General features: G+C 34.0%; 3 protein-coding genes across 4 annotated transcripts; all 3 read left to right on the top strand.

The window, feature by feature from the left end:
• Positions 1 to 4,461: 4,461 nt before the first annotated feature.
• LOC111709589 (transformer-2 protein homolog alpha) lies at positions 4,462 to 11,730 on the top strand. 2 transcript variants are annotated; one of them, XM_023483323.1, is made up of 8 exons: positions 4,500 to 4,564; positions 5,643 to 5,867; positions 6,045 to 6,218; positions 6,773 to 6,915; positions 7,595 to 7,697; positions 8,101 to 8,246; positions 10,347 to 10,475; positions 11,237 to 11,730. In XM_023483323.1, the coding sequence occupies exons 3-8, from the start codon at positions 6,051 to 6,053 to the stop codon at positions 11,250 to 11,252; spliced, it is 705 nt and encodes a 234-aa protein (XP_023339091.1). In that variant the 5' UTR covers positions 4,500 to 4,564; positions 5,643 to 5,867; positions 6,045 to 6,050; the 3' UTR covers positions 11,253 to 11,730. The 2 variants fall into 2 exon arrangements, with proteins under 2 accessions (XP_023339090.1, XP_023339091.1); XM_023483322.1 differs by lacking the exon at positions 5,643 to 5,867 and having other exon boundaries at positions 4,462 to 4,564.
• A 2,052-nt stretch (positions 11,731 to 13,782) lies between these two features.
• LOC111709590 (uncharacterized protein At1g10890) lies at positions 13,783 to 15,091 on the top strand. The gene is made up of 3 exons (XM_023483324.1): positions 13,783 to 13,908; positions 14,127 to 14,174; positions 14,393 to 15,091. The coding sequence occupies exons 1-3, from the start codon at positions 13,790 to 13,792 to the stop codon at positions 14,457 to 14,459; spliced, it is 234 nt and encodes a 77-aa protein (XP_023339092.1). The 5' UTR covers positions 13,783 to 13,789; the 3' UTR covers positions 14,460 to 15,091.
• A 26-nt stretch (positions 15,092 to 15,117) lies between these two features.
• On the top strand, positions 15,118 to 21,423 carry LOC111709588 (25S rRNA (cytosine-C(5))-methyltransferase nop2). The gene is made up of 10 exons (XM_023483321.1): positions 15,118 to 15,247; positions 15,479 to 15,679; positions 16,039 to 16,402; positions 16,575 to 16,668; positions 16,874 to 17,340; positions 17,875 to 18,039; positions 18,907 to 19,157; positions 19,831 to 19,941; positions 20,314 to 20,396; positions 20,815 to 21,423. The coding sequence occupies exons 1-10, from the start codon at positions 15,149 to 15,151 to the stop codon at positions 21,395 to 21,397; spliced, it is 2,418 nt and encodes an 805-aa protein (XP_023339089.1). The 5' UTR covers positions 15,118 to 15,148; the 3' UTR covers positions 21,398 to 21,423.
• Positions 21,424 to 22,908: the final 1,485 nt, after the last annotated feature.

The following is a 22,908-nucleotide window of genomic DNA, read 5'->3' as shown; positions in this document are numbered from 1 at the left end:
AAAAATGTCTTAACCTACAACATGTAATTTCAAGTGATCCTCCATGCAATGTTTTGATTCACAACGTTATCCTTAAAACCTTTCTCTGAATAATTATTATAATTATAATTCTATGGCTAAAAATGTTTAATTCTGATAATTCTTATATGTTTTCCTGGAGCGTAAAAATTGTCGTAAGAGGCTGATCTCTTACTTTTGGGTCAGACAAAGCTTTTAGTGTATTATATTGAATTGAACATGCCCATCTAAAAATAAAAACCCTTAAAATTGGGTTAACCGTCCCTTTAAGGGTATTGTGAAATAAATTCTTCATACCTTCACCTTTCTCTTAACAATAAGCTGTAACCTTTAGAGACAACGTTCATTGATTTTATTTGTTTATATTTAGAGCTAGCATAAGAAATAATAAAAAATATTCTTTTCTTAAATTTTTGTTTTTGTCTTAAATCTTATTTTTGGAGGGCTCTTTTCAGTTTTGTCAATTTTGTGTACGAGAAATCTTAAACCTTTATTTTGGGGTCAAATTTTTATAAATATAAAATGGGCATTTTTTTCTAACTAAGGGTTATTATTATTGGGGGCAAAACTTTTTGTTTTTTTAGCATTATCTAAATAAAATAATGAGCATTTTTTAAATAGGGTTGTACATTTTAAAGTTGGTTGTATTTATAAAGCATTTGGGGATAAAAAAAATTAAATTTAGGTGCAAATTAAAAATATTTGGTGGCATTCTAAAAAAAAGGGTTACAAATGTTGAATAAGGGCAACTTTATGTCTGGTGGAGCAATTTGAATAAGAATGTGCGAGTGTAATTTAAAAAATCCAAATTTGGGGGCATTTTTTAAAGAAAGGGTAAAAATAAAAAGAATCTGAGCTGATATATTGAATAATGTTATAGTTGAGTTTGAGTTTGCTTAAAAATTGTAGGTTTTAAGAAAATTAATATGGGGGCATATCTTTTACAAATTTTAGAGAAAATTATCTATTTTTAGAAACAACCTGCTAAGTACTTCTTGCCCCCCTACAGGGGGGGCCTTTCCCCCTTGCCCTCCCTTTAGTTGCGTCTACCAAGTGCACAAGACACTTAAGTTTATTACACATTTTGATAATTTTATAATATGTACTTAGCAAGTACATAGTATATTACTTCTGTACCAGGTACTCATAAAAGTAAGCAAGTTACTTAGTAAACTGTTGGTTTTTAATCTTCATGACAGAAACAATCTCAAGAACTGACGAGGGTCAACCCAGACCGAAATATATATTTAATAAAATGTGGATCACATCTACTCTATCAACTCCATGAGGTTTGGTCGATAATCAACACCAGATTTTAAAGTAAACATTTCATTCGTTTTTAAACAATGTACTTACTTCGAATAGTACACATCTTATTGATGCAGGTACTTAGTTTAGTATACACCATAATAGTTTTTATACAAAGTTCTAAGTACACAATTTGATAGTTTTAAACGTTATGCCCTTAAAAAAGTACATTTAATAGTTTTTATACAAAGTTTTAAGTTAAGTACACGTTATGCCCTTAAAAAAGTACATTTAACAGTTTTTATACAAAGCACTCTGTCTCAGGTCTAGTATACACACCTTACATCTTATTAGTATTCAAAGAAAGTACTCCGTGTAGTGTAACCGTCAAATATGTTTATATTAACAATGTCTGTTGTAGATAAACATTTTTTTCAATGTCTTTGAAAAAGTGGTCCTCACAATGTATAATTATCATATTGCGCATTTTTATAGTTTTTATGCAAAGTTCTTAGTTTAATACATATCATTAAAAAATACACTGGCTTGAAAACTATAAAGTCAACCAAGTCAACTTAGAACTTTTAAACCAAGCTGAGAATATTCCCCGGGCTCAGAGGCGGATACGGGGGGGGCGGGGGACATTCGCCCCCCCTGAGATTTCAAGGCAAAAAATGTTCCCAATTTGATAAATCACATGTGTTTTTCATTTTCAAGCTATTTGATTATTTTTTATTTAATGGAAATCTAATAATCAATATTTATTGAAAAATTGAATCATCAGAAGGACGAAAAAAATATTTTTCTAGCTTGTTAAAAATAAATATAACCAACGATGTGAGTATGCGACGACATTGTATTTTGTTTTATTGGTGTTAATACACGGCACACTGCACATCTTGACTTTCTTTTCTTCAGTTTAATTTAAAAATCAACGACAACAAGTAAATGTTATTGTTAACGATAAATTTAGAATTAGAAATTTGTAAGAAACTAGACTTCAGTTATAATATTGTTCATATCTAGTAATGTTTCTTAATCATTACTCATTTATCAAAATTGTAATATTGTTCCTAATTTTCATGCATTTAAGTATAACTAGTAATTTCTTTTTGTTCTTAAATTGCTAATGTTCCTATTATTGTTCCTGTTCCTAATACTGTGTCCGACCCACCTTAAATCCCTGTCCTAATCCTATATTTTTGTTCCTAATTCCTGAACAACCTTTTTATTGTTCCTAAATCCCTGTCCTAATCCTTTATTTTTGTTCCTTATTCCTGAACAATCTTTTTATTGTTCCTAATTCATTAATTAAGACTCTTTTTGAGTCTTTTAAGTCAAAAAAATTCGCATACGAGCGCGATTTTTTGTTCCTACTTAGGAATTTTTTTGTTCCTAAAAAATCTTGCCCCCCCCCCTCACTTAAATCCTGTATCCGCCCCTGCCCGGGGCCGGGCTCCAGAGTTCAACAATAAAAAATTTAGTAAAATTGGTCAATGGGTTTATAAGTTATGATCAGACATACAAACAAACAAACAGAGATCACAACTTTATATTTATATATATATATATAGATACATATCTTGGTAATTTCCTAGTATACAATTTTTAGATCCCACCCCCCGACCCCCTCTTATCAATTTTATTCATGGATCTTATATGTAAGACAAGAATATCATTGACCATGTGGCCTCAGCGCCCGGCCTCCTAGCCTATCCTAGCCGCAGCGCTCAGCCCCTTCTTGGCCTGTCCTAGTCGCAGCACTGACCCAAAAAATGTCTTAACCTAACCTAACCCTAAAAAAATACAAAATAACTTAAAACAAATGGTCATGTACACAATTGATATTGGGGGGTGGGGGGTCCAAAAACCGTATATTAGAAGGGACTCCATATCTGATATACATGAGGTACTTACACATTCTTCATAATTGTGATTTCACGATAGTTAAAATTTGCATAACTGGCAAATGTCACTAACAATAAGCTGTTACAAAAATAAAAATTATCAAATTAGCCAGAGGGGGGGGGGAGGGGGCTTCAGTTCAGATTCATTCTTCAGGCACAAGTTAGGACAGGACACACCTCTTCATGCGCCTGTCCTTACCACGCAGTATATAATTGGAGCACCCATTCTTTTATTTACAATCTTTAATTTTTATTATTGACGAACAATATAAAAGGATCTTTAAAAACTGAATTATAGAATAAATAAGTTCTAATACTAAAAGAATTCTAACGTCTTGCGTAAACAAAAGCATAAAAGTTTTGAATGCTTGAAAATGTGGTGCCTACGCACGCTGATGCGTAATGTAAACAACTGATCTGTGATCACAGACACAATACAACATAGGAATTCGGTCAGCTGTTTTCTCCACAGTGCACCAACAGAGTGATTTTAGAAAACTGCTATTAAACAATTACATTTTTGCTCCAAATTTTTTTAATCAAAATAAGCAATTGGCTCGTGTTATGTAATTTATTTTTACAAATGTAAATTTTCATTGCTAATTTTCGTTTTTTTCTCGAAATTTGCTAAAAAATTTATTGACCGATGTTTTATAAATAATAATATAATTTAACGGGTCTGTATAGCTAAATCAATTAAATATTAGCCTCGTAATATTAATATTGTGCTCTCTGTGGATAACATTTGACTACTGAAAATAAAAAGCTTTTCTTTAACTTGCTTTCTCGTACGATGAAAGCTGGATTAGAAAGCAATTCTCAAGCGTCAGTTTTATGTCTAAAATTTCACAAATAAAACTGTAAAACTATCAGTGTTGTGCTTTATGAAAATTACATAGCAATTTAAATAAAGCTGTTTAATGCAATTTAATTAAAGCTGTTTATTCGAAATTTAAAATATTATCGCTATGCATAGTTACAAGTTACAATACGATTACGTGAGTAAGGCTAAAAATGTATCATTTTGCAAATAAAAATACAAATAATGTCTTTAAATGGAGTCGAATTATATATAGTGGTGATTTACAAAAAAAAAAGAAATTGTCTCAAATAAAAATATTTTTTTTGTGAAATGTCGTCTTTCTAGTTCGGCAACGAAATTGAAAACTTTTGGTCAGCGGCATTTTATTGACAAAGCGCGCCGCGTGCAAATGGCGTCGAATAACGCAGAATTATCTACGAATATTTTAAATTTTGATTCCTATTAGTTTTGATATTGTTTTCGTCAGAAATTAGTGAATTACACTTTAACAATTTGCGATAGATTTAATTTTTCAGAATTTGTTCATTCTCCTCATCGAATCGAAGTTTTTCTTTGCGAATTTATACAAGTAAGATTTTATATTTAGGCTTTAGGTTCAGATGTATAGGGTTTAAAGTTTGCGATTTATTCTAGTCTTTTTTGTTGGTGTAGTTTTTTAAATCATTGGTTGACTATTGTCAGTGATATAACTGAATTTCCTGTTAATGGCCTGTATGCGTCGTGTGGGTTTCTTCTTAGAGATGGATTTTGGACCCACGTAACCCTCCTTCCCCCCCTTCCCTTCTTCAAATGTAAATGGTCAAAGTATGTCTTATGGCGGTTGTGCCCGACCTCCTAGCATGTCCATGCTACTGCCCTCGTCTAGAAGTGTCATCACCTTATCTCGAAATAAGACAAAATATTTCATGAACATTTTTTTATGAAGGGGATGGGGGCGAAGGTCCAAAATCTAGAATTGAGCTTCCGACCCATACATCATTAGAAGTCTTCAATCGAAATTTCCGGGTATATTCCTATCCAAAAACCGTTCTCTAGGAATATACCTAAATTTGCTGAAAAATAAATGGTCATGTACAAAATTGAGGGGGGGGGTCCAAAAATCGTTCACTATGACAGACCCAATTTCCCAATGAAACTAACGCGAGCGGACATTTTTTTTTGTACATTTAGTGGAGAAATTTTGTTGAAATATAGATTTCAACACTGAGGGCAAACTTTAAAAATGATAAATGAATTTGGATGGTTCTTCTTAAGTGTATCTAGAGTACTCGTATGTTTCGTGGTTCTGTTTTAATAACCTAACTTTATTTTAGCTAAAGAGTTCTATTTGCATACAATAACTTTAGTTGCACCTTTGTACAAGTTACACAGATAAATTCTGTTATAAATACTAATAATGTTCCAATTTTCTCTTTTTTGATATCTCTCCAAATCTTGATCGATTTAAAAAAATGAGTATTTTCTTTCTATTGTTATCTCAGCAAATCTTGATCGATTTAATGAATTTTTCATCGTTAAATTACTTCTAGAATAGTAATATTTTCACAAATTTTTATATAAAAGTATGTGTTATCGATTAGTGAATCTAACATAATACTTCTTTAAATAACATTATTCCCTACATAATACTAAATATTAATCTATAGTAGGTTTATAAAAGCAAGCACACTATGATCAAGTCATTCAAGTCATACCTTAACCTCAAGTCCTTTTACACCAAGAGTTCAATCTCAAGTTTCAAGTCCGAACCCCTTGTCGGCAGATATCATGTATCAAGACTCAAGAGTCAAGACAACGAAGATCTATATTTAATATCAGATCAAATCTTACTTCAAGTTTGAACCATGGGTTGACAAGTATACACTGGACAGGTAAAAACTAAAAACACAGTTAGCATCTAGACACATGGTTCGAGGTAAACAACAAACTGGCAATTCTCGCAGATTTCTTTAATTGTAAACATCCATTATTTTGCGGATTTTTATGTTTGTACATTTTAGAGGATTCACTTGAATATTGGAACATGTCGTTAAATGATTTATAACTAGGTCGACATGCCGTCTAGAACGAGGTCGAGGACTGTTAGCAGGAGCAGGAGCAGATCACCTGCCACCAGGGGGAGCAGGTCACCAAGCCGTACTCCTCCAAGGAGAGACAGCAGGAGCAGGAGTAGGTCACCAGCCAGAAGGGATCGATCTAGATCTAGATCATATGTCAAGAGGGTAAGTTATTTTTTGTCAGTTCGCGATCAAGGTTCTAGACGTCTTTAAATCAAATATATAGATCATATACCATAGTTTCGAAAGTAGAGATTTAACAAGAAGTCGATGACAGTTTTTCTCTGGGGTTTATATTTTCTTGGAAAATCATCTCCCCTCCCCTCTTTTTAAAAATCATTTTTTTCCCTCTAGAATTAAGGGTTTTATTCGCTGAATTGGAAAAAATAACCGAATTTTAGGAGACAATAAATACATACATACTTTTTGTGGGTATAAAGTCTTCAAAGAGATGAATATCTTCTTTCTTATCTAACCTAACGCCTTTTGATGTCTAATTTGTTTCCCTTCCTGAACTTCAAAAATCATTTTATTTTCGAGGAGGGGGGGAATTTCTTTAAAATATACACCCCTGGTTTCATTTTAATCTTTAAACCAGACCTGTGTTTAAACTTGCAACTTTTCAATGAACATAACTAGTTAAAATTAGGGCAGAATGACGGTGTTTCACGCTATAATTATTTTTGTTTCATATGAGTATTAATCAGTCAATTTTTCAGCGTCGTGACTCATCTCGAAGCCCGATGTCGAATCGTCGGCGCCATGTTGGTGACCGTGAGGAGCCCGATCCAAGCAAGTGTATTGGGGTTTTCGGACTTAGTCTCTATACTACAGAGAGGCAATTGGACAAGGAGTTCGGCAGGTCAGCTATTTTCAAATCTATTATTGTTATATCTATGACCCCCCTCCCCTATTCTCAAACATATAACAAAACCAGAAAGCGACCACTTACAACCTAAACGACATCAAAACTTTCCACAGGATTAGGGTTTCCAGCAAAAAGGGTTAATAGTTCCGAAAAAAATTGCATTTTTCGCGAAAAAAAATTTGCCGATAATTTCGCGTTCCGTGCCCTCAAGAAAAATGCGAAAAGCTTGTTTCGTGAAGAAATGTGAAAAATTTTTTGGGGGGCAAAAATGTTGTGGTAAAAAATACGGAAGAGAAATTATTAATTATGGTATTATAAAACTTCTAACGCGTGACTTCTCAGAGGAGAGAATTCCACAATTTTTTTTGTTCAATTATCTGTGCAGCTACTGGAAACCTTTCTCAGGGTTAACCGTTTTTAATCTTTAGTTTGTTCTAATTAAACCTTCATGTTAGATGACCTTATACATTAATTGCCTTGATGAAGAATATAACAATAAATTCGGTCATTAAATCATTTGAAAATTTAATAAAATTTACTTAATTTAAACCTTTGTATGAGTAACAATAAGGAAACGTTATAAAATGTTAACAAGTTCCTATTTCTGTCTGTTCAAAATTCCGTAAGTAACCACAATTACAATTGTTTTGAAACCTCTAGAATCCTGTTCTAGGTTTGGTGAGATGGAGAAGGTTCAGGTTGTACTAGATGGGCATTCAGGACGCAGCCGAGGATTTGCGTTCATCTACTACGCATCAGTTGATGACGCCGCAGAGGTAGGAGATCAAATATAGATTTTAGATAAATAAATAAACTGACCCAAGTTGAATTTTGAAAAATTACCTTCATCTTCCTGATCCTTCAGTAGATCTGAAAACCATCCTCATATTTACTGAAAAAGAAGAATTTGGTATGGTGGGATGTTCATTAAGGAAAATATAAAAATATATACTCCGGGAGTTAATAATTTCTCTCGCATTTTGAGGAATCATTTTCCCCCATGAAGATTATTAAAAGATGCTATTCGGGGTTTCATCATTGAATTGGTGAATTTTTTGATTGACTTTTTTTCCCCTATATTAAGTTCAAAAGTTATATTTTTTTAAAAAAGGTTGAATGTTTGAAGAAAATATTTTTCCTCTTTGATTAGGTTATATAAAAAAACACTTTACTGTTTAGGCTAAACGTGAGATGAATGGAACTGAGCTTGATGGGAAGAAAATCCGTGTAGATTTCTCGATCACTAAACGAGCACATACTCCAACCCCGGGCATGTACATGGGTCGACCCACAGGGGGTAGATCTAGGACGGAGAGAAGTGACAGGTATTTGATTTTAGGATTAAAGAGACCGTCTGCGGATTTTTAGCGACTTTTCATTTAAAAAGTTTCAAGCATGTGGAATTAGAACAGTTTTATGAGGAAAAGCCTTGTTTACCTTCTTGCGATTTCAAGATTATATCTTCCTCACTGTTGACTAAACTTTTAAAGGTAGGGTTGTGATTCTTTTAATAACTGGCGTTCTAGGCTTTCCCAAGATTGGGGGGGGGGGGGGGGCAGATCTTTATCTTTCTTATTGTCGCTAAAAATTTGCCTTGAAAGTACTTTTAATTTAGTTTCTTTTGAAAAAGAAAGCATACTAGAGTTTGTAATTCAAAGAAGAAAGCATAAAAGCGCTTGTAATTCAAAAGAAGCATAAAAGCGCTTGTAATTTAAAAAAGAAAGCATAAAAGCGCTTGTAATTTAAGGAAGAAAGCATAAAAGCTCTTGTAATTCAAAGAAAAGAAATAAAAGCGCTTGTAATTTAAAAAAGAAAGCATTAAAGCGCTTGTAATTTAAAAAAGAAAGCATGAAAGCGCTTGTATTTTAAAGAAAAAAGCATTAAAGCGCTTGTAATTTAAAAAAGAAAGCATAAAAGCGCTTGTAACTTTAAGTAGAAATCATAAAAGCTCTTGTAATTTAAAGAAGAAATCATAAACGCTATTTTAATGCAAAGAAGAACGCATGAAAGCGCTTTTAATTTAATAAAGAAAGCATAAAAGCTCTTGTAATGTAAAGAAGAAAGCATAAAAGCACTTGTAAATTAAAGAAACAAGCATAAAGCTCTTGTAATTTAAAGAAGAAAGCATAAAAGCGCTTGTAATTTAAAGAAGAAAGCATAAAAGCGCTTCTGATTTAAAGAAGAAAGCATAAAAGCTCTTGTAATGCAAAGAAGAAAGAATAAAAGCTCTTGTAATTTAAGGAAGAAAACAGCGCTTGTAATTTAAAGAAGAAAGCATAAAAGCTCTTGTAATTTAAAGAAGAAAGCATAAAAGATCTCGTAATTTTAAAGAAGAAAGCATAAAAGCGTGTTTAATTTAAAGAAGAAAGCATAAAAGCGCTTGTAATATAAAGAAGAAAGCATAAAAGCGCGTGTAATTTAAAGAAGAAAGCATAAAAGCGCTTGTAATTTAATAAAGTAAAGCTCTCGTAATTCAAAGAAGAAAGCACAAAAGTGCTTGTAATTTAAATAAGAAAGCATAAAAGCGCTTGTAATGTGAAGAAAAAGCATAAAAGCGCTTATAATATAAAGAAGAAAGCATAAAAGTGCTTGTAATTTAATGAAGAATGCATAAAAGCGCTTGTAATTTAAAGAAAAAGCATAACAGCGCTTGTAATTTTAGGTAGGAAGCATAAAAGCTCTTGTAATTTAAAGAAGAAAGCATGAAAGCACTTGTAATTTAAAGAAACAAGCATAAAAGCGCTTGTAATTTAAAGAAGAAAGCATTAGAGCGCTTGTAATTTAAAGAAGAAAGCATAAAAGCGCTTGTAATTTAAAGAAGAAAGCATAAAAGCGCTTGTAATTTAAAGAAGAAAGCATAAAAGCACTTGTAATTTAAAGAACAGAGCATAAAAGCTCTTGTAATTTAAAGAAGAAAGCATTAGAGCGCTTGTAATTTAAAGAAGAAAGCATAAAAGCGCTTGTAATTTAAAGAAGAAAGCCTAAAAGCGCTTGTACTTTAAGAAGAAAGCATAAAAGCACTTGTAATTTAAAGAAGAAAGCATAAAAGCACTTGTAATTTAAAGAACAGAGCATAAAAGCACTTGTAATTTAAAGAAGAAAGCATAAAAGCTCTTGTAATTTAAAGAAGAAAGCATAAAAGCACTTGTAATGTAAAGAAGAAAGCATAAAAGCTCTTGTGATTTAAAAAAGAAAGCATAAAAGCGCTTGTAATTTAAAACGCATGTGAGCTGAACGCTGCAGGGGGAAAAAACTCTTTTTATGGGCTGGTAGGGTTTAATGAATATACTAAAAGTTTCAAGGGTACTGATGTAGTTTGGACATTGCTCTAGCATGGAGAGTCACTTGAAACTACGCTTACAGTCTTTTGGTTAAAAGGTTTTATAACGTAAAAACAGATTAATTAATATTCTGTAATGTTTCAGAGGAGATCGAGACCGAGATGACCGTGATCGTCGAGGATACGGGGACCGGGATTATGATCGTCGTCGGCGATCCCCGAGTCCCAGATATAGACGTCGAAGCCGAAGCTACTCCCCCGTCCCCAGATACAGGAATATTAACCATAATCAACTTTTCTGCTTGTTGGGATAAAATCTTTTAATAATGAACAATCTCAATCAGATTTTGGGATCCATTTCATTTTGGTGCAGATCGGATACTGGATCCGCACTGAAATAAAGTGGATCCGGATCCAAGTCATTTGTTTAATATTTACTGATGTTTTTTTTTACAGCAAAAATAGAATTTTTCTTTTCCAACTTATTTCCATGAGAAGTATTTCAAATTTAAGGATATTTTTCATAATCTCCAACTTTTCAATAGTTCAGACTTTGGGTTACAGAGTTGGTTTTACAGTGATAGATTTTTTTCTTTTGGATCCGGAACCGTAGATCCGCATATTTTTGCGGATCCGGATCCAGGAAGCCAAAAAGTTACGGAAAGACTGCTCGTTATTTTAGATTGTCACCAGTATTCCGAATTCAAACACTAGGAACTGAATCTCAATTTAACCGCAAAAGCCGCAATTCTTAATTTTTCTTTCCGCATAACGTGTAGTAATTTTTGTTTCCTGGTCCTGGTCCTCGGGGACTGAACTAGGTTGCTGAACTACCCACTGCAGGTTAAGATATTGATTCACCGATTCAAATTTAAGATTCATGAGGATTTGAACCGATGATTCAGAATTTGAACCGGCGGAAGGTAGTTCAGCAACCTCTAGTTAATCAAATTCGGTCCCTGGAAGCATTAATATTGTGACCAAATCCATAATGTCTTATTTTTTGAAATATTTTAACATTACGGTTAATATTAGGGCTGATCGTTATTGAGTCGAGATCTGAATTAAACTCAATCTGAACCTGTTCTGTATCAACCTTGAGAAAGAGATCAAATCGTTGCTGCAAATTATCCTCTCTCACCTTGTATTATTCTTAACATTATACAGTATACACTCTTATTCCCTATTTAAAATTTTCAATTGTAAATTCTATATTTAGAACTAGACGTTCGTTTATTTACACCAAAATGAATCCTCTGTAAAACCGTTCTTAATTTTACACTTCCCATTTTAATTTTTCAATCGTCAAATTTTAATTCTATTTGAATGTAGCAGTTGAGTACGAAATGTTTGTTTATTTACCTTTTTGTCTTCTATACGATAAAACGAATGCACTGAATATTGTATTTAAATCAAAGTATGGAACGTTAACGATTCCTTTACTCACTATTAACCCTGTCAAGGCAAGCCTATTGTTAGTGTACAAAATTCTGAAAATTTAGACGATAATAATTATGAAATTTTTCAGATAAATTGACGATTCGTCTGGTTTCGGATTAACTAATCTTCTCAGAACTACATTTTACAGGTAAAAGAAACACTCTTATTTTTTCAATTCTTCAATATTTCCATGGGGGAGAGGGTTAGTTACAATATTGGCTTTTTGTTAAAAAAAATATTTTGGCTTAAAATCGCATGAACAGCAAAGTTTTATTGTATTTCTTACAAATCCAAGACCATACATAATTTGTAATTTCTCGTTAAAAATTGTTTTATATATTAAGTTATTAATATTTGTAATAAAAATGATGATAGAGATTACACCATACAGAGGATATCATAAATAAGTGTGAAGTCCTAGTTTTTTTTTAAAATATAATAACAATTAAAAAAAATACTTTTTATTGACACAGCTTTCTTTGTCTACGCTAAGCAGCTTAAAAGTAAATTAGTTTGATTATAGCCAACAAAAGTTCTGATTTACTTAAAGTTTAAAGTTGGGAAAGCTTCTGTACTGTGAAAAATTCGATTTTTGTTATATTTGGGGATAGAATTGATTTACAGATTAGACTGAGTCAGATTTGGAACTAGATTTAACAAAACCTAGGAATTTCTACAGGGCAGGGTTGAGAGGCCTTTTCATCAGTCTTAATACGTCACAGTAAAATGTTCGGAAATCCTATCCCCCCCCCCTTTCAAATTTTAATACCTTGGTCATCGTCATTACATTTTAGGTTTATCTTGTAAACCTTGGGAACTTATTAATCTCATTTTCATTATTTTCAAGGTGCAACTCAAGTACCAAGAAAACAAGCACCAAGATTTCAAGTTAAATATTCTCATCTTTAAACATGTTGGACAGGGTGTCCAAACTAACAGATCTCCGTGTTTATTTGGACACCCTGGCTTGGGAATTTCACCAAGAATGGGAAGAACACCAAGAATTTGGTTGAAGGTTTGCCCAAGAATATTAAAAGAAAATACCAAGAATAATCTGCTGAAGGTATGCTAGCCGTCTCCAGATAATATTTTGTTCAAAATACCGAACTTATCGATGTACACGATATCTTACTGTTAGATATTCATATCATTTTCTACTTTAGGAGATAAAAAGATGCCGTCACGTAGTAGGAGCGCGTCTGAGTCTAGGTCTAGGTCTAGATCAAGGACAAGATCTAGGACTAGGTCCAGGTCTAGATCAAGGGGATACTATAGCAAGGTAAGGTTAGGTCTAGATCAAGGACAAGTCTGAGTTGAGGAAATTAAATGAAATTTTTGGTTTAGTAGATAAAAAAAAACTTCCAGTCTTCAAGTTCCTCCAAATATTCGAATATTTTACCTAAACCAAAAAAATGAGAATGACATTTAAACCTCTGGCAATTTGTCTTTCTTGAAATCCGGTCACGCTATAATTGATTCAATTAAAGGGACTGAACACGTAATTTCTAGAAACCATCCATTTATTCATGAGAATTTTTTAACTCACAAGGGTACTCTGTAAACCAACGTCTGATATTCAATGGCGGAGTTATCTCTATTTTGATAATTCAAATGATTATTCTCAATTGCGGTTCTCTGAAAATATGATTTGCGGATTTGTGTGACAGGAAAAGAAGGAAATTCCCTGAAAATATGATTTGCGGATTTGTGTGACAGGAGAAGAAGGAAATTTACAGAACTTGACACTATTTCAGACAAAAAAAAAGATGTTATTTACCAGACTGGGTTTAGAGAGTTCCTTTGTAAATTTGAAATTATGTCTACAGCCTTTAAACATATTTCTTTGTGTAGGTTTGGTCACCTGGAGAAGGTGCAGGTAGTGCTGGACGGCCACTCTGGCCGGAGCCGAGGCTTCGCTTTCGTCTATTTTGAGAGCGTGGACGATGCTACGGAAGCAAGGAATAAGATGACTGGAACAGACCTAGACGGAAAGTAAGAAAAATAATTTGATAAATACTTAACAGGGGGTGTGCAGTGTATTTTCTTCTATCCACTCCACAGTATTTCAAGAATTTCCCCCAGAATTAAGGGGGGCTGGGGGAGATTTAAGGTTCTTTATCACTTCACTACAATGGTATGTATTCAGGTATGTATATGGGACGACCTACAGCTGGATCCCGTGCTAGGGAACGTGAAAGGGAGAGATCCCGTGGGGATTACAGGGATAGGGATTACAGGAGATCTCCCAGTCCTTACAGTAGAAGAAGGTATATCAATTCATTGATCCAGAAATATTATTATTTGAAAACTTAATAGACATTATCTTCCTTCTTAGTACGCATTGTTATTGAATTTATTTTTGCTAAGTATCCATGTGCTCGTTCACGTAAAGAATCGTTTAAATTTTTGCAAAATCTAGTCTGGTCGATAAGTGGCAAAAATATAGAATATATTTTCATTATTTAAGAGTTATATTTGTTTCCAGGAGTCCAAGCCCATACAGGTCTCGTAGAAGTTACAGATCAAGATCAAGGTAATCAGAGAGGGAGAATAGTTTTGGAGAAATGGGAATTGATAAATAAAAGTACAATAAAACGCGCAAGATTTAGCTTCATTTTTTATTTCTTATTTGAAAACGTTAATTGTCTCTTATTTTAACAAAAACAATCTGATTTAGCAAGTAATCGATAAAATGTTCGACAAAATTTAAGTTGAGTTTAAAATATTTTGATATCAAGATTTTTATTTCAGATCCTATTCTCCAAGGCGTAGAGAGTATTCACCGAGACGCAGATCCTACACTCCCAGACGCTACTGATCTACTGATCCTTTAACAGTGATCCTAAACTTCAAGACTGTTAATCTATACTGATCCTTCACTCTTCATTGATTCTTCACTACAAGACTGTTAAAATACACTGATCCTACAGTTAATCTTTATTCTTCACTTTACCAGAACCGACAATCGACATTGATCCTACTCCTCTAGACGTTACTTGCCACTTATCCTTCACTCTAGACTAGTCCTACACGCTTAAACCCTTCTAATATACACTGATCCTTCATTCTACAGTGATCCTAGACGCCCAGACGTTATTGATTTACTATGAGCCTACACTCCGAGACGCTTTCTATATACACTGATCCTTTGCTCTACGATAATCCTATTCTCTTTCACTATTAATCTTCACAGATCCTTTAGGCAATATTCATACACTCACCTTGAGTTTTGTAGGATGATTTTAAAACCGATTCTGTAAACAAGCGCATAAAGGCTTAACTGAAAAAAAATGTTCGTCCAAATTTTTTTTTTCAAAATGAGTTTTTTTTACTTTTCGTTGTAAGTAAATATCATGATAACTTGACCCCTCTACTTCATTCTTTTTTTGTAAATAATTTCAAAAGTTTCAAGTTCATGTTTAATGTTTTATCTTTATTTTTCCAAATTTGTATTCGCTTTTTTTTTGATGAATTCAAGTTATATATATTTCTCTTTCAGATTGTAGAATGGGGCGCAAAGTTGACTTTAAGACTAAGGAGAAGAAGGGGCCGGGGAAGAAAGCTAAAAAGCAGAAAGAACCAGTTTTTCTTCATGACGCATTTAAGGTACATTTCAAGTAATAATTTTAGCCGTTAACCGTTGTTTTTCAAACTGCCATTTTTCTTACTAGTAAATATAATAATTTCTTGGATTTTCCTGTTCAAATTGGCGATAAAAAGTCAACTTTTTTGTGTGCACATTTTGTCAAATTTAACCGTCCATAAACCTTCTCTGAGGTCTCTGAGTTGCTACCTGAAAATGTTGTGCGCGAAATCTCAATTTTTGTTGTATTTCAGCCTGATCTGAACAAAGACAGACCTCTTCACAGTAATCAGAAGAAACGAATGAAGAAGAGGGAAGACAAGAAGAGAGTTTTCCAAGAGAAGAAGAAAACTAAGGAGGAGAAAAGGGAGAAGAAGAAGGAGGTCGAGAAGGAAGTGAGTGATGAAGGAATTGAAAATGAATCGGACGTAGAATCTGATGATGATGTAGCAGAGGTAAATTATTTACTATTGAACAACAAAAAAAACATGAGAAGTAACTACAGATTTTCCCGTTTTTTATGATTTTTTTAAATTTCGGAGAATATTTTATAACAAGCTGTGTTAAATCGTTGTACGTTGTCAGCCCACCCATCAGCTCATAATTTGTCTCCCTATAATGTGAAAAGCTTAATCGCTAAAGTGATGAGAAAAGGAATGGTATGAAACTTCTCAAGTTGACGCTTCCGTTCTAAATTAATCTTTGCTTTATCATTGTCGTGGGGAAAATATTTGGACAAACTTTTTTTTTCAAGAACTGATATTCACCAGAATTTATTTTCAATTTGCAACGGTTTTGATATTTTATTTACCAGGGATTTACTGACGAAAATGCAGCGTGGTTGAAACCCTCTACTAAAAAGCGTAAACTGCCCCTGGGGGAATCGGACGACAAACAAGACGAAGAGGAGGATGATGAGGATGAAGAAGATGAGAATACAGATGAAGTTGAGGCCGAGGAGAACGGAGTTGAAGCTCCGGACTCTGATTCTGATGTTGATTCTGATTCTGAACCAGAATCTGAGAATGAGAAAGAGTTCCCTAGTGACAGTGACGAAGAGATGGATATTGAGAAGCAGTCTAGGAGGTTGGAGAAGAAGCAGAAGAAGATGCTGAAGGCCTCCGAAGCCGAATTGAAGATGAATATTGCAGAGACAGAGAAGTTTGTTCTTCCGTCAGGTTTGTACGTTTTTTCTCAGTGGGGGGATGTGTTCTTTATCCTACTTCTTACTCAAAAGTTCATTATTTTTGACAATACGGCGATTTAAACTCTCAAAAAATGTCGGTGGTTTTTCTATAATTCTTAGTTCTATTAAATATTATCATTTCATAAGGTATTTGATGTTTTCAGGTCAAGAAATAGAGAAAGAGAAATCTCAGCCCCCAGACCTTCAGATTATACAGTCCAGGATGCGAGATATCATTCATGTTCTCAAAGATTTCAAGTAAGTCGGAAACTTCAGCGGTGTCAAGCTTTTTTATCAGGAACAAACAAAATTGTGGTGAAATAGACAAATTTTAGCCTGTGGGGAAATTTACAAAATTTGTAAGGAAGTTTACAAATTTGTCAAAATTGTAGTTCAGTTAATGTTTTAAATTTTTCTCAACAAAATCAAAAACATCTTTTCAAATTTGTATTCTTCATTTCAGAAACCGGCGAGAACCGGATCGGGATCGTCAATCCTACTTGGCCTGCCTCAAGCGAGACCTCTGCACCTACTACTCCTACAACGAGTTCATGATCGAGAAGTTCCTCAACATTTTCCCCGTCGGAGAGATTGTCGAGGTCCTGGAGGCCAATGAGGTTCAGCGTCCAGTCACTATTCGCACAAACAGTTTAAAAACGCGCAGGAGAGATCTTGCGCAGGCGCTTATTGCGCGCGGAGTGAATCTAGATCCGGTTGGAAAGTGGTCCAAGGTTGGGTTGGTTGTGTACAGTGCAACAGTGCCGCTTGGCGCCACCCCTGAGTATCTGGCAGGACATTATATCCTCCAGGGTGCGTCCTCCTTGTTGCCGGTGATGGCCCTGGCCCCCCAGGAGGGAGAGAGGATCCTAGATATGGCCTCGGCCCCAGGAGGAAAAACTACTCATATAGCGGCTCTTATGAAAAATACAGGTAAACCTTCTGACTCATTAAAAGGAATTATTGAAATGTATCTAATTTTGAACATGTCACAAGAAACCAAAATAAGCATAATAAATTTAAGTGACGTTCAACACACAAATTAAATTTGTCAAACATACTATTGTAATTTACATAATTTAAGATTACTTAAACAAAAAGTTATGTTTAAAGGGAGTGACCGGCTATGTAAGGTAGTTGAACTGAGTATGCAGTGTTGTGGAAAGCTTCTTTCGGATTCATTTCAGACATATTAAACTTTTCAAAGATCTGTAAATCCTGAGTTTGAGCGCAAATTCGACGTTCAAAACTCCTACTTTGGGGGTGGATACGTTTTCAGAATTGGTTTTTTTTTAATTATTCAACTACATTACATAGTCGGTCACTCCCTTTAAGTTACCTTGCTCAAGTAAGGTTTAAAGCTGGATGTCATGTCTGAGCAAAAATATCTATTTAGATTTGTGAAAAATTTAATATTCAAATTAGCAAATAAATAGTAAACTGTCCCTTTAATATATAATATTTTAGGAATGCTGTTGGCTAATGACGCTAACGCAGCTAGATGTAAAGCTATTGTTGGAAACCTTCATAGATTAGGAATTACCAATACTGTAGTTTGTAACGAGGACGGGAGAAAGCTTCCAGGAGTTATGAAGGGATTTGACAGGGTTCTTCTAGACGCTCCTTGCTCAGGTAGGATTATATCTTGTCGGATTAAAAAATTGGATTGCATATTTCTTCGGATTAAAAACTATTTTAACTGGATCTCTCTTTTATCAGAGATTTGATCTTGAAGGAGCTGCTGTGGAGCCAGTTTTAGTTGTGAAGTAAATTCCCGGGGGATTTGATTAAGTAGTTGCAAGTCCTTATCAATTAAATGAAATTTGTTAAATTATTTAAAGAAGACTTTGATAAACCTACTTGGGAGAGCGCGGGAAGGCAGGCGGCCATTAGCCACCACTATTTCTCCTTCCGTGCCACATATTAGCTTTTATCTCTTCCGGCAGCCATGAGCCTCAAAGTCTAATGATTATTCAATTACTGACTCATAATACTAAATCCATCTTAAAATCACTCATTAACCAACTTTGTGATATTTCAAGATGCAATACTCAGTCAAATTTGTTAAAAATTTCAGTGTTAAACAGTTGAATTCAACACACAAAATATTAATCTTAAGTATAATTGAAGAAATAGTTTGAGTTGTGCTTTTATTGCGTGACGCGGCTGGATTTTAAAGGCCCTAAATATACCCTTTAAAAAAAGTAGTTATGCCCTGAAGAGTCAAATGTGGTGGTACGGAAGGGGAAATCGTGGTGGCTCATGGCTGACGGAAGAAAAAAAGCTAATATGTGGCACGGAAGGGGAAATTGTGGTGGCTCATGGCCGCCTGCCTTCCCCCGCTCCTTGGGAAGGGACATAGATTGAGCGCATTATGGAAAACATTACAAGTTTTAATCTCTGAATATTTATTGCACTGTTAAATTCCAGTAACTGGAGTTATCAGTTAGGATCATAGTGCTAGGACAGTGAAGGATAATCAAGATATGTTTATTATAGGAACTGGAGTTATCAGTAAGGATCCAAGTGCTAAGACAGGAAAGGATAATCAAGATATGTTTATTATAGGAACTGGAGTTATCAGTAAGGATCCAAGTGCTAAGACAGGAAAGGATAATCAAGATATGTTTATTATAGGAACTGGAGTTATCAGTAAGGATCCAAGTGCTAAGACAGGAAAGGATAATCAAGATATTTATCTCTGTTCTCATCTACAGAAGGAGCTTATAGTTGCAGCCTTGGATTGTTTGGTAACTATTTTATCAAATAATTATATTATTCTTCAGGGAGTGAAAAAAGAATTTAATCGCTTTTTTTGCGAGTTTTAATTTCAATATGTTTTGGACTACACCAAACTTGGCTCAATCTTACTCGACTGTTCTGTATTATAGTGTTCAACTGTACTTATACTATATTGTAGAATACAAAGTCTAAGACTGGGGGTATCTAGTGTACTGTACTGAACTATATATATTGTAGGATTCTTAGTCTCAGACCGGAGGGTATCTAGTGTACTGTACTTTATTATTTTGTAGGAAGCCAAGTCTAAGACTGAAGGATATCTAGTGTACTGTACTGTACTGTACTGTACTGTACTGTACTGTACTGTACTGTACTGTACTGTACTGTACTGTACTGTACTGTACTGTACTGTCAAGTCCGATTCACAACGTTATCCTTAAAAATCTGATTGAGAATGAATAGATATCAATGATTTCTTGTACTGTACTGTACTGTACTGTACTGTACTGTACTGTACTGTACTGTACTGTACTGTACTGTACTGTACTGTACTGTACTGTAGGATGCAAAGTCTAAGACTGGAGGATATCTAGTGTTCTGTATTATATTGTAGGATGCTAAGTCTAAGACTGGAGGGTATATACTATCTAGTCTACTGTACTGTATTGTATTATATTGTAGGATGCTAAGTCTAAGACTGGAGGATATCTAGTGTACTCCACGTGTTCTATTCTACCGGAAGAAAACGAGAACGTGGTGGATTACATCCTGAAGAAGAGACACTGTAAACTTGTAAGTTTGAATCTTCATGGCGGAAATAAATCTTCAAGTACTGAATGGCATTATGATTTCTAAAAAAAATGTTCTCATCTAACTTAGATTCATCTTTTTATAGTTCTGAATTGAATTTGATGGCCACTTATTTATGCAATTTAATATTTTTCATAATTTTTAGTTGAGCAACTTTTTTTCTATTTTTTAATCCAAGTTTTTTCATTCTCATTTAGAAAAGAGATTAATTTAAAAATAGTAATAAACTAAAAAACTGGAACACTTTTTAAAATATAGATGTTATCTAAGAAGTTAAAAGTTTGGTTCACTGTTCAGGTACCGGTTACAAGTAGCTTTGTTTTCTTAATAATAATTCATAATAAACTGTTAAAGGTTCCTACCGGCCTGGATTTTGGAGTTGAGGGGTTCACAAAGTACAGAGAGCACAGATATCATCCAACAATGAACCTTTGCAGGAAATATTCTTAACATTTTAAACTATTTCACTTCTTTAGTAAGGCTTATCCTTTTGGCAGAGATTTAATTTCAGATTTGGAAAAGATCTGCCACTTGGGGAGTAAACATCTGTCACTTAGGGAAAAAAGTCTATCACTTAGGGGTGAAATATTTCACTTCAGGGTTAAAATCTGCAAATTAAGATGAAAATTTGCTAATTTTTAGGATTAAAAATCTCCCAATTTCAATCTAGACTTGACCTACTATTGTAAACACAAACAACATATTCTGGTTTAAATGCATCGTCTTTTTCTTAATGTTGGCTCCTGGCTAGAACTGCACAAACGTCAAGAAAAATTTTGAATAATCCTACGGAAAAAATTATATTAAATTAATATTTATTATTTTTTTACTTATTTGAGAATATTTGTTGATCAGGCGATACTATCCCCACACACACAACATGGACGGATTCTTTGTTGCAAAGATTAAGAAGATCTCCAACAGTATTCCTGGAGACAAGGAGAAGAAGGGGAAGCAGGAGAACGAAGAAGGAGATGAGGAAGAGGAGGATGAAGGAGTTGAGGTAACTGAATCCGAAGGAGAACAAAGTCCTAAAAAGGATAAAAACATGGAGAAGAAAAAAGATAAATCTGAATCTCCGAAGAATAAAGAGAAGAAGGAAGAGAAGAAAGGTAAAATAAACCCTGATGATCTAACCCAGGATGCGCCAGGAAAGAAAGGATCAACTAAGGAGAAACAGAAGAGTAGAAAGGAAAGTAAGAAACAGAAAGCTGAAGCTCTTAAACTCCTTGACGCTCCTAAACCACAAAAGAAGAAACAGAAAGTTGCTCCTTCTTCCCCAGCTCCAGCCCAGGAGAAGTTTTCTTCCCCGGCTCCTGCCCAGGAGAAGAAATCTTCCGCCACCCCGTCACGTGATACATCCAGCAAATCTTCCTCCAGCAGTAACCGAGAACACAACAAATCTTCAGTTAAGAAGAAGAAAATGAAACCAACTTAGTTAAACAATAAATTTTTATTTTGATACAACTATTTTTTTTGATGAAATTAAAATTTAAAGAACTTTAATTTAAATCTGTGTCTTTTTTTATAACCGATTCTATAAAATGCATGCAAATTGCACGCTAGAACACAGCTCTGTATTCGGAACATAGGTGGATTGTTAGAGTTCATATTTTGGCCAAGATTAGGTACTGTCGTCTTGATATGAAGAGGGGCATCCCAGATTCACAACAGCATCTTAATTTTATCCATGTCATCTAGAAGATAATGTCGCTTACTGGCTTGAAATGTTCAAGTCATCGAAAGTAAACCCACAAATTAAGATATACAGAGATGGAATTTAAAGAATTTGAGCCGCGGTTAAAATGCGCCAAAACCCGGTTTAAATTTAGCGCCGGCTTAAATCTTGAAACATTTGATACAATTTTAAGTGGAACCAACCATATTTTAGCCGCGGCTTAAATTTAAACCGCCGCTCAAATTCTTTAAATTCGGCCACAGGTTTCTAAACTAAAACTTTTATCTCTAGCCTAAATATAAAGAAATAAAATTTAATTAAATATATCTTCCTATTCATGCTTCATCAGAACTCTATATTGGACTTGGAGCGTAACTTGAAAATACGCTGATGTTACTGTACACTTTGTTTTTCTTTGGTTGCCCCGGTGCGGTTGGGAGATTTCTGATGTAATATGGTTTTTAAATTTTTATCAGAATAGTCGCGTACTATTCTTTAAATTTATATATCCATTGAAGCTCTTTAGTCTGAACACTATTATTACATTTTGGATGGAAGCTTTGAATTTCCGTGATCGGTGATTATATCAATACAATCAAGACTACTTGTTATTTAATTTTTGATTAATCTCAAACTTTCTGCTTTTTAAATTCACAGTCTCTCTTCGTTTTCATGTTCCTTGCTGTTTAGAAGCTTGATATTCGTCAAAATTTAAACCGAAAGTCGTTTGCGTGTACGAGAAAATCAGATTTTTCTGGTGACATTAGAAATTCACAACATTTTTGTTGTTATATCAATAGCTCTCCAAAGAAAGGAGTCATGATTGAAGACAAACACGATTTTATTCTTACATTCAATTTAATTCAAGTTGACGAGAGGTATCGTAATATTTTAGTTATACAGATATCTTCTTAATCTCAAATTTTAAAATTTCTAACTTGTTGGTTTAAGAAATTTTTAAATGTATTTTAAACAAAGATGATATCTATATTGGGGACTCTCTTCATATTTTACTTAATAAACGGGATTCACTGCTATTTCCGGTTTAATGTACAAATACTTCCTCATTCTGGATCATAAATTTTATTGTTTAAATTTATTTCAAGCAAAATTCCATATATATATGCAAACCACTATAGTTACTTAATTAACTCCAAAGAAGTACAAGACTCATTAAACCTGGGATGATCATTTTAGGAAAGTTAAAAAAGAGAATGAAAAAGAATTAAATACTGACAGAAGAGTTTGCCATTGTGATTTTTGATGAGCCA

This window comes from Eurytemora carolleeae, unplaced genomic scaffold (assembly GCF_000591075.1).
Source record: "Eurytemora carolleeae unplaced genomic scaffold, Eaff_2.0 scaffold985, whole genome shotgun sequence".
Lineage (NCBI taxonomy): Eukaryota > Metazoa > Arthropoda > Copepoda > Calanoida > Temoridae > Eurytemora > Eurytemora carolleeae.
Note: the sequence above shows the minus strand (reverse complement) of the source record. Positions and strands in the feature narration are given on the sequence as shown.

Excerpts from the sequence above, each read along its gene's own strand:
- LOC111709590 (XM_023483324.1), top strand. The coding sequence starts at position 13,790 with ATGTATATGGGACGACCTACAGCTGGATCCCGTGCTAGGGAACGTGAA. Across the intron at positions 13,909-14,126 it reads AGTCCTTACAGTAGAAGAAG|GAGTCCAAGCCCATACAGGT; the intron begins GTATATCAATTC and ends ATTTGTTTCCAG. Across the intron at positions 14,175-14,392 it reads AGTTACAGATCAAGATCAAG|ATCCTATTCTCCAAGGCGTA; the intron begins GTAATCAGAGAG and ends TTTTTATTTCAG.
- LOC111709588 (XM_023483321.1), top strand. The coding sequence starts at position 15,149 with ATGGGGCGCAAAGTTGACTTTAAGACTAAGGAGAAGAAGGGGCCGGGG. Across the intron at positions 15,248-15,478 it reads TTCTTCATGACGCATTTAAG|CCTGATCTGAACAAAGACAG; the intron begins GTACATTTCAAG and ends GTTGTATTTCAG. Across the intron at positions 17,341-17,874 it reads GGCTCTTATGAAAAATACAG|GAATGCTGTTGGCTAATGAC; the intron begins GTAAACCTTCTG and ends ATAATATTTTAG.
- LOC111709589 (XM_023483322.1), top strand. The coding sequence starts at position 6,051 with ATGCCGTCTAGAACGAGGTCGAGGACTGTTAGCAGGAGCAGGAGCAGA. Across the intron at positions 6,219-6,772 it reads CTAGATCATATGTCAAGAGG|CGTCGTGACTCATCTCGAAG; the intron begins GTAAGTTATTTT and ends TCAATTTTTCAG. Across the intron at positions 7,698-8,100 it reads CAGTTGATGACGCCGCAGAG|GCTAAACGTGAGATGAATGG; the intron begins GTAGGAGATCAA and ends TTTACTGTTTAG.